Source organism: Manis pentadactyla, chromosome 3, assembly GCF_030020395.1.
Source record: "Manis pentadactyla isolate mManPen7 chromosome 3, mManPen7.hap1, whole genome shotgun sequence".
Taxonomy (NCBI): domain Eukaryota; kingdom Metazoa; phylum Chordata; class Mammalia; order Pholidota; family Manidae; genus Manis; species Manis pentadactyla.
Genome location: NC_080021.1, coordinates 82,389,023 through 82,401,513, shown reverse-complemented (window position 1 = coordinate 82,401,513; position 12,491 = coordinate 82,389,023). Strand labels below are relative to the sequence as shown.

At 38.8% G+C, this 12,491-nt stretch overlaps 1 protein-coding gene across 1 annotated transcript in view; it reads left to right on the top strand.

Annotated features, from left to right (window-relative positions):
* LOC118929212 (ankyrin repeat domain-containing protein 26-like) overlaps positions 1–12,491 on the top strand; it is a 95,155-nt gene that overhangs the window by 39,810 nt on the left and 42,854 nt on the right. Inside the window, exons 4-7 of the mRNA XM_057499337.1 lie at positions 2,922–3,241; positions 4,489–4,966; positions 7,319–7,474; positions 7,637–7,810. Of these exons, the coding sequence (XP_057355320.1) occupies positions 2,922–3,241; positions 4,489–4,966; positions 7,319–7,474; positions 7,637–7,810 (1,128 nt within the window). The remainder of the gene's footprint in view (positions 1–2,921; positions 3,242–4,488; positions 4,967–7,318; positions 7,475–7,636; positions 7,811–12,491) is intronic.

Here is a 12,491-nt window from a genome sequence, read left to right as displayed (position 1 = left end):
CTTCAGAATCTGTCTGCCCTATGCTGAGCAGTCACTGATATCTTTGTTCAGTTATTTCCTTAATTCTTATTTTTATTTTTTGCCTCACTTCTAAGGGATAACTTCTATATCTTTATATCTTAATGGCTAGCCGATGATTTGGGAAAAGATTGTGTGAAGACGTCTCAAACCCACATTCTTCCACTGTACCCTGATTATTCTGTTTAGGTTGGAAAATGTAGTCAAAATTCAGCCACCTCTCAAGTTCCCTAGGCTTTTCTTCCACTTCATTTTGGTGGGTCTTCCCTGTCCACAGTTTCACAGTCAGCCAGGGATGTATGGAGAGCTGATTTAACTATCTCCTTTCCAGGGTCAATCTGTTAAATCTGTCAGTTTGACAATTTCCCCAACAGATATCACGATGTCATACTGGCAAACTATGCCATCCACCCATTTGTATTTTACCAAGTTTGCTAGTTTAGCTGTCAATGCCAGAAGTTATGCTACCAGCCCCAGTTGATTCTAACCTCCTGGTATCAAAGATACTGGGTTTAATTTCCAGGCCTACCGGACTAAGGTAATTATTTTCACTGATCTCTGAGGATGGAGTTGGAGGATGGGAGCACTGAGGCAGCAATACCGCAGATGCCCAAAATTCTAGCAGGCTTTGAAGAATACCGTTTTTCAGTTTTTTATCTGTCTTCAATCTCTAGAGACTTGAAATGGTTGTTTTTCACAACCTTTTCCAGTTTTAGACTTGTTTGATCTAATTATGATTTGTTAACCTTTTCAAAAATCAGTAGTATTAAATGTTTTTTTGTATCATGCACAATTTTGGTAGATAAGTTATGGTAAAAAATAAAACTTGAAATTTGAGGTATTAAAGTTAAGTAAACTATTCATAAAATCATAAGGCTGATTTTGAGAACCTAAAAGGCATGTGGTACATGTATGCTATACCTGGGCTGAAGAGGCATGAGAAGGACACTTTATATGCATAAGGATGCCTGACAAAGACATGCTTTGGCAGCTGGTGAACCCTTAGCAGCCTCTGCCAGGACAGGGCTGGGAAATATATACAATCACCTGGTATCCTTTCTGCCCTCTTTTCTTTTATTAGTTTCTCTCACAGAGCAACTCCAATGGGAAGCAAGAGGGCAAGAGAGTATGTTCATGGAGTAAGTCAGCCTTCCAGTCACAGAACATAGTGCAGAAGGATGGAAATTAGGCCTTATCAGGGAAACTGTAGATATACAGCATGCTTTTTAAGCAGCTTCCTGTCTGACTGGTTTCCATCTAGCATTATAACCAATTTTTTGGAAAATTTATTAGAAGAAAGGCATAAAATAAATGACTATGGTATTCCATTTTACACCATACTAAAATGTATTTTATATTAAATAGCAGAATAACATTTTTCTTTTACTTTTGGGCTACCTTTAAATTTCTGAAGCACAAATGAAAACAATGGGCATTGTAGAAAGTTTACAATGGAAATAAACGCTTAATACTGTATTTTGAATTCATCACATAGAGCTTTGTGCCTTTTAGTAGTTTTAGTAGAATTGGAAAGACAGAGGGATTAATTTAAACTTTGTATTATATGCATGTTTCAATTCTCTATTATACAGATTCTTTATTACTGAGCTCTAATGAGAGCACTATGGTGCTCTCACTAATAACACTAATAAACATCATGGCTCGTACAGATTGTTCAGTGTTTCAGATATGAATTTAAATGTATTTTAGAAATGGATTTTTATTTTCACATATGAATATTATCAGGTTTTTGATAGTAATAGTAAAACTGGGTCCCAAAAAGGATGTTGCAGTCTGCAACATCCATACAATTCAGAAGGGTCTCTCTCTGCCTTCATCTCGCGACCAGTTTAAGACACATGGCTCAAAGTGGGTAGTTCCTTGGGCTGTTGGCATTCACTAAACTCCTATTTATCTTTTTCATTTCATGGGCCCTGGATTTAACCCTTTCCTACTTGAACTGTAGTGACTCATACTCATCAGCCTCCCTTCTAGGTATGTCTGTAGAAAAGTAGTATGGTCGTACTTGTTTTCTATTGCTGCCATAGGAAATTGATACAAAGTTAGCTGCTTAAATACACCGATATATTATCTCACATTTCTGGAGGTGAGCAGTGTCTCATGGTCTCATAGACTAAAGCTCAGGAAGAGAATTTGTTTCCTTTTCCAACTTTTCCAAGGTGTAGGCAGAGGACAGTTCCTGCAGTCAAAGATCCGAGATCCCCTGCTCCTTGCTAGCTGTCCAGATTGCTGTATTACTTGTCTGTCTTCCTACGTATTCAAAACTGGGAATGGTGGCTTGAGGCCCCTCTCATGCTTTGAATCTCTGTTCTTTCTTGTGCTACATTTTTCTGATGGGCTCTTCAGCCCCCATTTGCCACTGTGAAGGATGTATGTGATTAGATTGAGGCCACCTCGATAATCCAGGATAATGTGTGCACTGAGGCATGAATAATTGTTTTCCTGATTTCTCTCTGCTAGTTGATTTTTAGTGTATAGGAATGCCACAGATTTCTTTCTATTAATTTTATATCCTGCAACTTTGCTGAATTCCAATATTAGATCTAGTTCTGTGGGGAGGAGGCCTTCAGCATCCTGAAGTTTCACGCTGCTCTTGCCCCCGTACACAGCTTTTCCGTGTGGACTAGTCTTACCTTCTGCCAATTTCCCACCTCAGCCACACCTACACACACACACCCCCCCCCCACTGAAGTTGAAGGGAACCCAATGCTCCTCTCAAGCACCCGCCGAAATGAGCCTTGTCTGGGCCCAGCACATACACTCTCCACACCCTTGTTCTCTGAGTGCCCTGCCCTGTGATGTCATCTGGGCGGGGCACTTGTGTTGCCTGAAGTTATTGTGTGCTAACTGCTGACAGGTGTCTGGGCTGTTGTGGCACCTAGGTAGGCTCATACAGCACTAGTGCTGTTCAGCGGACGGCAGCAGGGGAGCTGAGATCTCCTGAAGCCCGAGGCTTTGTTACGATGGAGAGGATATTTGGATCCTGGGGTCTGAAGTGTTGGCCATCTTTGCGCTCCTTCAGAAACCATTCCACTAACACGGAGGTTGACTGCTGGGGAGTCAACTTTCAGGCCCAGTACCATATCCGAAGCAAAGATGTCAGAAAGATCCACATGGCTGCCAGTAAGGGCAAAGTAGCCAGAGTGCAGCAGATTCTGTTTATGGGGAAAAATGGCTTGAATGACCCGGACAAGAAGAACAGGTAAGAGGGGCCGGGAGGCCAGAGGCGGTCTGGGAGGAGGTGGGTGGACCGGGGAAAGCGCTCACCTTCCAGGCTCACCTGGGGAGCCGTGCCTCCTGGCACCAAGGCCCCACAGGACCTGGGTCCCGGAAGCCTGACAAGGGGTACCTGGTGCCTATGCCCACAGTATGAGAAGAAGAGACAAAAACTAGCGATTTCAGACTAACTCGTAATTCTTACAGAGCACTTATGGACAGTTTGGCAGTGATTTAAGTTAACATCACTAATAGGAAAACGGAGTATAGACAGCATTTTATTTTTAATGTATACATTTTCATACCATAATATTAGATATTAGAGAAAAGTGCATAATGGAATAAAAGTGCCTAACAATACTGCCTAAAAGCACATAATACATAATGAGAAAAATGAAAACTTATTTGTCAACTTGTAAAAATCCTTTGGGTAAAATGCAATATCCATTTTATATGGGTGCACACCTATGTATATATCTGCTTTTTACTGATGAACCTGGGAAAGGGATTTTGAAGTGGGAAAATCTATCTATTAAATAGGAAGATTCATTTTTTCAAAATGTGTGCTCTTAAATTTATTAATTTCACATAAACCAAATAAAAAGTAATCACGCTTTGAAAAATTGAGGTTCCTTATGCTGTCCCTCTTTTATTGTGATGAAATTTAGGAAAGTCTTGTATATTAAACAAAGGTTTGCCTTTCTAGATATCAAAATGTGCTATGAATTCAGTGTTGAGTTATTAACAACTGAAATGACAGATAAATGAATGGAACAGAATAGAATGTGACCTATAGACCCAAATAACATTTTCCTATCAGTAGGAAGAGGTGAATCATTTATAAATGGTGGAGAGATACCTGTTAATTATGTGGAGATAAGTAGCCAGATTTTTATCCCACAAAAAATTGTTCCAGATGGAATTTGTAGTACCAGTGTATTTTTATTTTTCTTTTTGAAAAATCTGAGTTCTGCAATAAGGAGCAGCATCTATCTCAGAATGCGCCTACTGGAAAAAAAAAACATAACTTATTTACAGATACAGATTTAAAATCTACTGTGAACAATTCTGTCAATAAATCTCTTTCTATGAAAAAACCAAGATCAGAAAAAAGAAAAAAATTGATGATTTTGTCATAGAAAATGAAGTATTGGAACAATTATTCAAGAATACATAGCCAGAGTTAGAAATTGCAGTGAAACTTCCAAAACAGGCAGATGGTGTCAATGTTAGAAAAAGGCCAAGATTGGAAGTAGAAACAAATGGCATTTTTAATGATGAAGTAATACCAGAAAGTAACAAAATATCTGAAGAAGATGGAATTGGGAAGAAATGTGAGCTCAAGAAAGATTCACTATGGTCAACTAAAGAACTCTCTAACAATGATGAACTTCTGGATGATGGTCAGATGCTTCCAAGGAAGGTGTTACTGACTGAGTTTAGATCACTGGTGGTCAATAACTCTACCTCCAGAAATGCATCCAGTGTAAGTGATGATTATGGTCAACTGAAGAACTTCAAGAAATTCAAAAAGGTCACATTTCCTGGAGCAGGAAAACTTCCATACATCATTGGAGGATCAGATCTAATAGCCCATCATACTCGGAAGAATAGTGAATTAGAAGAGTGGTTAAAGCAGGAAATGGAGGTGCAAAATCAACATGCAAAAGAAGAATCTCTTGCTGATGATCTCTTTAGATATAATCCTAATGTAAAAAGGAGAAGATAACTGAGGATTTTATAAAGAAGCCATGGAAAGACATTCCTATCAAGCATTTACTTCAGGTTTCTTTGATACATGCATATCGTATAGAGAGAGTTTTAAGTTACAAATATTATGGCCTAAATTGTTAAATAAAACACACAAAACTCCAAAAAAAATACTTAATTCTCCAACAGCAAACAAATTCTACTCCGGATTCTTTCATTCTTAAACACTTGATGTTTCCCATTGTGAGCAAGATGAAAATTTTTAAATTGAAGTGTTAGGATCTAATCTCAGCTGAAGCTTTTCCTACTCTTTCAAACAAAAGCACTTCTGATCATACAAAATTGTAAAAGATAATGTTTACCCGCCTTCTTGAATGTTTATAATAGTATTCAGTCCTAAGTTGATCATCGCACATATCTAATTTTCTTACAACCTGTAAATGTAAATATTGAATAAAACCAGCTATCCTTTTCACTGAATCCTGAATTTCCTTTGGCTTAAAGTTTCATGAAAATCAAAACACTTATTTTTTTTAAATTTCTGCTTCTGTTTTGATATTTCAGAAGAACCACTATTTCATAATGCTTTTTTTAAATTAGTTTTATTTTGGTATCATTAATCTACAATCACATGAAGGACATTATGTTTACTATGCTCCCCCCTTCACCAAGTCCCCCCAACATACCCGTTCACAGTCACTGTCCATCGACATAGTATGATGCTGTAAAATCACTACTTGTCTTCTCTGTGTTGCACAGCCCTCCCCACGCCCCTCCCACACTATACATGTTAATCATAATGACCCCTTTCTTTTTTCCCACCCTTATCCCTCCCTTCCCACCCATCCTCCCCAGTCCCTTTCCTTTTGATAACTGTTAGTCCATTCTTGGGTTCTGTGCTTCTGCTGCTGTTTTGTTCCTTCAGTTTTCTTTTCTTACATGCCACATATGAGTGAAATCATTTGGTACTTGTCTTTCTCCACTTGGCTTATTTCACTGAGCATAATACCCTCTAGCTCCATCCATGTTGTTGCAAATGGTAGGGTCTGTTTTTTTCTTTTTTGCTGAGTAATATTCCATTGTGTATATGTACCACATCTTCTTTATCCATTTATCTATTGATGGACATTTAGGTTGCTTCCATATCTTGGCTATTGTAAATAGTGCAGCGATGAACATAGGGGTGCATCTGTCTTTTTTCAAACTGGGGTGCTGCATTCTTAGGGTAATTTCCTAAAAGTGGAATTCCTGGGTCAAATGGCATTTCTATTTTGAGCATTTTGAGGAACCTCCATACTGCTTTACACAATGGTTGTACTAATTTACATTCCCACCACTAGTGTAGGATGGTTCCCCTTTCTCCACAACCTTGCCAACATTTGTTGTTGTTTGTCTTTTGGATGGTAGCCATCCTTACTGTTGTGAGATGATATCTCATTGTGGTTTTAATTTGCATTTCTCTGATGACAAGCGATGTGGAGCATCTTTTCATGTGTCTGCTGGCCTTCTGAATTTCTTCTTTAGAGAACTGTCTATTCAGCTCCTCTGCCCATTTTTTAATCAGATTATTTGCTTTTTGTTTGTTGAGGTGTGTGAGCTCTTTATATATTTTGGATGTCAACCCTTTATTGGATCTGTCATTTATGAATATCATAGTGCTTTTAAGAACTAAAATTTATTTAAATCCAAGTATGTGAACTGCAGTAGATCTGTTGTGTATACCATTATTTCATTTAATGTAATTCACAGTGGATTGTCTGATGCTGTACTATTTTATGCACTAATAAGAAACTTTTTAAATGCTGCCAATTAGTTATAAGACATTATGAATTATAGTTGCATTCCAATGTGAGATGTTAAAAATATGAGGGAATGAGAATCTTAAAATGATTCAAACAGTGTTCTAATTAAAAAATTTTTGTAAAGTAGGCACAATTATATCATTTTACTAAATTGGATTCTCTTTGTAAAGGAGTAGTAATAGTAATAATCATAACAATAGTGTAATAATTGCTGACCCGCTGTTTATGCTAGGAACTGTTCTAAAGCATTTAGCATCGATTCTTATTTAAACATCACAGTAGTATCCCATGAGATAACTTATTTTTATCCCCATTATGTTGGTGAGGAAATTGAGGCACCAAAAGGCCAAGTGATCACTAATGTGTAAGATTCAAACCTAAGATGAGCTGAATCCCAAGGTCATGCTATTTCTATCAAATAGTCCGTACTTTCATTAATGTGGTGAGTAATAAGGCTGATAAATATTGTACCTTCTCCAGAAAAAGTAAATTTGTTTTGAAGACTTATGCTCTTTAATGTTCACAATTACATGAATAATTGTATGTTTTGAGAAGAGTGCATTGTTCCTAACAAGTCCACTCACTTTCCTAGGACTGCTCTGCATTTGGCCTGTGCCAACGGCCATGCAGAAGTGGTAACTGTTCTGCTACAGAGAAAATGTGAGCTTAACCTCCGTGACAACCTAGAGAGGACACCCCTGATCAAGGTATGTAGAAGCTGTCGATGCCAGCCTGAGATGGATTTGATGTAGTAGCTGAGAAGATAAATCAATTTATCTCATTTAAATATAACTCACTGGTGAAACCTGTAGAGTGTCTACTTTGAAATCCTAGAATTTATACTGTGTTTCTTTGTGTAATACCAACAGGCTGTGCAATGCCAGCAGGAGGACTGTGCACGTATTCTTTTAGACCATGGTGCTGATCCCAATGTGAGTGACATCTATGGCAACACTGCTTTACACTATGCAGCTTGTGGTGAGCGTGTAACAACAGTGGCACAGCTCCTTTCGCACAATGCAGACATCGAGGTGAACAACAAGGTATGCATCCACCACCTTTATCTACAAAAATTTGAATAATATGTTTTTAATTTCTTTAGTAGACATAGATGTATAAAATTCTTTTACATATACATGTGCATGTGTGTGTATATGTAGACACATACATATACTGCATACTCGACATCGGGCCCTGTCACCATGGAAACACCTCCAAAGCCAAGTCAGGGAGGGCTGGAGAAAGGTTGCCCATACAGAGGGCAGTACAGTCTCCTGGCCCCGCTTTTCCTGAGAAGGAGGACCTTCCCTTGAGTGCCTGGGAGGGGGTGGTAGGCTCAGAGCCCACATAGGACTGAAGGCTGAGGGGGTGTGAGGTGATGGTGGAGGCTGACTGCTCTGCAGAGCCTTAGGAAATGGGTGCTGCTGGGGATGGGTGGAAGGAGAGGTGGAGAACTGGTACCAGGCCAGAGGAGCTGGGTGAGTGCATGTGGGATGTGGAAGCGGCACACCACAGGCCCTGGGCATTCTGGGACCCCGGGGCTCTGAAGATCCAGTGAGGGGTTTGGGTCACACCTTGACATCAGCAGGGCAATTCCCTTGTACTGGCAGCTGCTCTGCCAGCCGTGTGCCACCTTAGGGTTTCTCACATCACAGAGTAGTTCCTGCTCAGCCTCGTGCAGTTCCTCGATGGCTTGTAGCTGTATGTAGGGAACAGGTGATGATGAAGCTGATCTGCCTGATGTTTCTTCTGGACGTACATTACCTCCCATGCGGCAGCCCCGACAGGTTAATATAGTTAGGATCAATTTTACATATTTGGAAAATCAAGCATTTCCTGACAGAAAATATTTTGAAATAACTAAGATTTCACTCAAAGTAATGACTCTTCTAAGAAAGCATTAGAGTACAGCTTTGTAACATGCGTTTATGGCAGATGTTTGTGAAAACACTGAATTTGCTGAAGTACAGCTTTTCTTTCAAATATTTTTTCCGCACCCAAGTTTTTTTCTAATTGGTGTAAAGCAAAACAGGAAAGCCAAGTTTGCTTTGGAAACAGGCTATATCTAAAAAGAAAACAAAAGAAATGTATTTTATAATCTGAAATTGTGGCTACTGTTGATGAGTTTCTGTTTTATAAAAAAAACCTGACTTATTTAAAAGCGATTCCTCTTTCACTGGCTAAAGTTTCAGAGGCAAAAAGGAAAGGGAAAAGGAGAGAGCAATCAGAAATACGGAGGCCAATTTGGAATTTGGGCACACGAAGGGAAAGAACAAGAAGAGGTTTTTTGTGTTTGCCTTTTCCTTCTTGTTTTTCTCTGTTTAGGCAAGATGTCTTCAGCCTTGAGGGAAAATAATTGTTTGTTTGGGAAAGAGGATGAATGGGTTGTATATTTGCTTAGAGATCAACATTAGGAGGACTCTGAGGAACCAGACTGGCAGGGAGCAGTTGGTGATGAGGTGGGAAACAAGGGAAGATGATGTAATGAACTGATATATCCTGTTCTCTCAGAAACAGCCATATAGATGAGAGCTAAACTCTGCCTTCAGATCTAGAACATCTTGATGGGAAGGGAGGAGTTTATGAATAACAAAATCAAGTTACATTTGGGATTTCCTTACAAGTCCCTGTTCTGCCCCCACCCAGGAAAATTAAATGCAGTTTTGCTAAGTGACTCATCTCTTGTGCTTTCCTTTCTTTGTTAAAATCCTCTAGTGATAGCAGGAATTGATCACATATGTGAGAGATGAGAATGACGTGATTTTCCAGTGCACCAGTGCTCAGCTAGGGTTGTGCTGGTGAATTGAATTGCCTGGGAAACTTTAAAAAACCAAGTCCAGTAAGGCCTGGAGATATATATATATATATATATATGTTTGGAAATATTTCCTTGAGGAACTGATACAACTCTTGCTTAAGAACTACTGAATGGATAAGTGTAATATATAAATTTGCAGATCTCACAAACTTAAGAAATCTCTAGAAGAGTTGGAGTTTGATAGGTTACTACTTCCGTCAGCTCTCTCCTTTCTGACAATTTTATCCTGACTTCCATCTGGCCCTACCTCTGTGACTGAGAAGTTTAAAAAGAATATTACTGGCGATATCTGTTGGCCTAAACAAAAACACGTTTTTCCTTCCAGCCATCAGTTATTCCCTAGCACTCAAAGAGTCTTGAGTAATTTGCTTCTGGATAGTCTTAATAAATAGAGGCTGACCCTTGAAGGATTTTGCATCTTTTGGTATCATTAAAGTCATTAGGCCAACAAATTGGTTATCACAAGCAGGGTTCTCCGACTGCAATAGTAGTAAATCATGGACCTTCTTTTTAGCTGAAGCCATGTGATAGAGTGTCTCAGTATGTCTGTTACGTTCATAGAGCCCTGGCATAATTAGAATTGCAATTTTAAATATCAAAATCCATGTAGTTAGTGACAAAAGAGATGGGAATTGTTTAATAGTTTAGGTTCAGCAGTCCTAAGAACTAGTTATCCATTTGATTAACAATCTGGGAGAATTAAATAAAAATAGATTGTAGCTTTCATAAGCATTGGAAAAATTCTTTGAGGCGGTATTATGAATCATTTTTGGTTTTTATCAAATGTACAGCACGGTGGTTCTATAGTACCCCTCCTCCTCCCTCCAACATGCCTGCCTAGTTTGCTCCCCCTGCGTAACCACTAGATGCTTCTCGGTGTCTATGAGTCTAATGCTGTTTTGTTCTTTTTCTTTTTCTTTCTTTTTATATTCCACAAATAAGTGAAATCATATGGTATTTGTCTTTCTCCACCTGGCTTATTTCCCTGAGCATAATACCCTCAAGATGCATTCATGTTGTTGCAAATGGCAGGATTTCCTTTCCAAAGCAAAATAATATTCCATTGTATATGTACCACATCTTTATCCAGTCATCTACTGATGGATGCTTAGGTTGCTTCCACATTTTGGCTATTGTAAATGGTGTGACAATAAACGTAGGGGTGCATATATGTTTTTGAAGCAGGGATTTTGTTTTCTTCAGGCAAATTCTCAGGAGTAGAATTAGTGGGTCAAATGGTATTTCTATTTTTAGTCTTTTGAGTAACCTCCATGCTGCTTTCCACAGTGGTTGTACCAATTTGCAGTCCCACCAACAGTGTAGGAGTGATCTTATTTCTGGGTATTATGAATCTTAATAGCAATTTTTATTACATGTTGGGGCCCAATGTTTTGGTAAACCATATGATACTAAAGAAAGGGAAGATTTTTGCATACACCTATTTGTTTTATAACACAACCACTGGGAAATGTAAAACAAGTGAACTATAGACTAACTGTGGCCCCTGAATACATTTAATTTGCCCCAATAAATTGAGTCAATATTTAAAATGAAGGAGACTCATGTAGAAATCTGGGCTTCAGGCTTCTCTTAAAGAATCATATCTGCAACGTGGAGCCATGCCTACTCTGAGGTGTGCTGTGCAGAGGGCTTCCCCTTTTTCTGTTCCTCTGTCCCCACCCGGGGTCTTTACTACCTTGAGTCACCTACTTCACCTCTATAAACACTGGAGGTTACAATTTGATGTTACACTATTTTATAGTATTTTTTGATAAATATTCAAGGTTTTTGAGATGGTTTGTATTAATTTACAATGTAGAGTTCATGTCATATATTAATCTCAGAAATAGGATTGACTTAAGTTAGAATTTATCAGTGGTTTATATTTACTTATTCCTTTTTATTTGCTTATTTTTATTTATTCATTCATTTATTTATTGATACATCATTAACATACACCTACATGAACAATATTGTGGCTACTAGATTCCCCCGATGATCAAGTCACCACCACATACCCCATTAAGGTCACTGTCCACCAGTGTAGTAAGATGTTATAGAATCACTACTTATCTGTGTTAAACTGCCTTCCCCGTGTCCCCCACACACACATTATGTATGCTAATCATAATGCCCCTTTTTCCGCTTATCCCTCCCTTCCCACCCAACCTCCCCAGTCCGTTTCCCTTTGGTAACTGTTACTCCATTCTTGGGTTCTGTGAGTCTGCTGCTGTTTTGTTCCTTAACTTTTTGCTTTGTTCTTACACTCCACAGATGAGTGAAATCATTTGACACTTGTCTTTCTCTGCCTGGCTTATTTCACGGAGCATAATACCCTCTAGCTCCATCCACGTTGTTGCAAATGCTAGGATTTGTTTTCTTCTTATGGCTGAATAGTATTCCATTGTGTATATGTACCACATCTTCTTTATCCATTCATCTACTGAGGGACACTTAGATTGCTTCCATTTCTTGGCTATTGTAAATAGTGCTGCCAAAAACATAGGGGTGCACCAATGTCTTTTTCAAACTGGGTTCCTGCATTCTTAGGGTAAATTCCCAGGAGTGGAATTCCTGGGTCAAATGGTATTTCTATTTTTAGTTTTCTGAGAAATCTCCATACTACTTTCCACAATGGTTGAACCAATTTACATTCCGACCAGCAGTGTAGGAGGGTTCCCTTTCCTCCACAACGTCACCAACATTTGTTGTTGTTTTGTCTTTTGGATGTTGGCCATCCTAACTGGTGTGAGGTGATATCTCATCGAGGTTTTAATTTGCATTTCTCTGATGATTAGTGTGATGTGGAGCATCTTTTCACATGCCAGTTGGGCATCTGAATTTCTTCTTTGGAGAAGTGTCTGTTCAGATCCTGTGCCCATATTTTAATTGGGTTATTTGCTTTT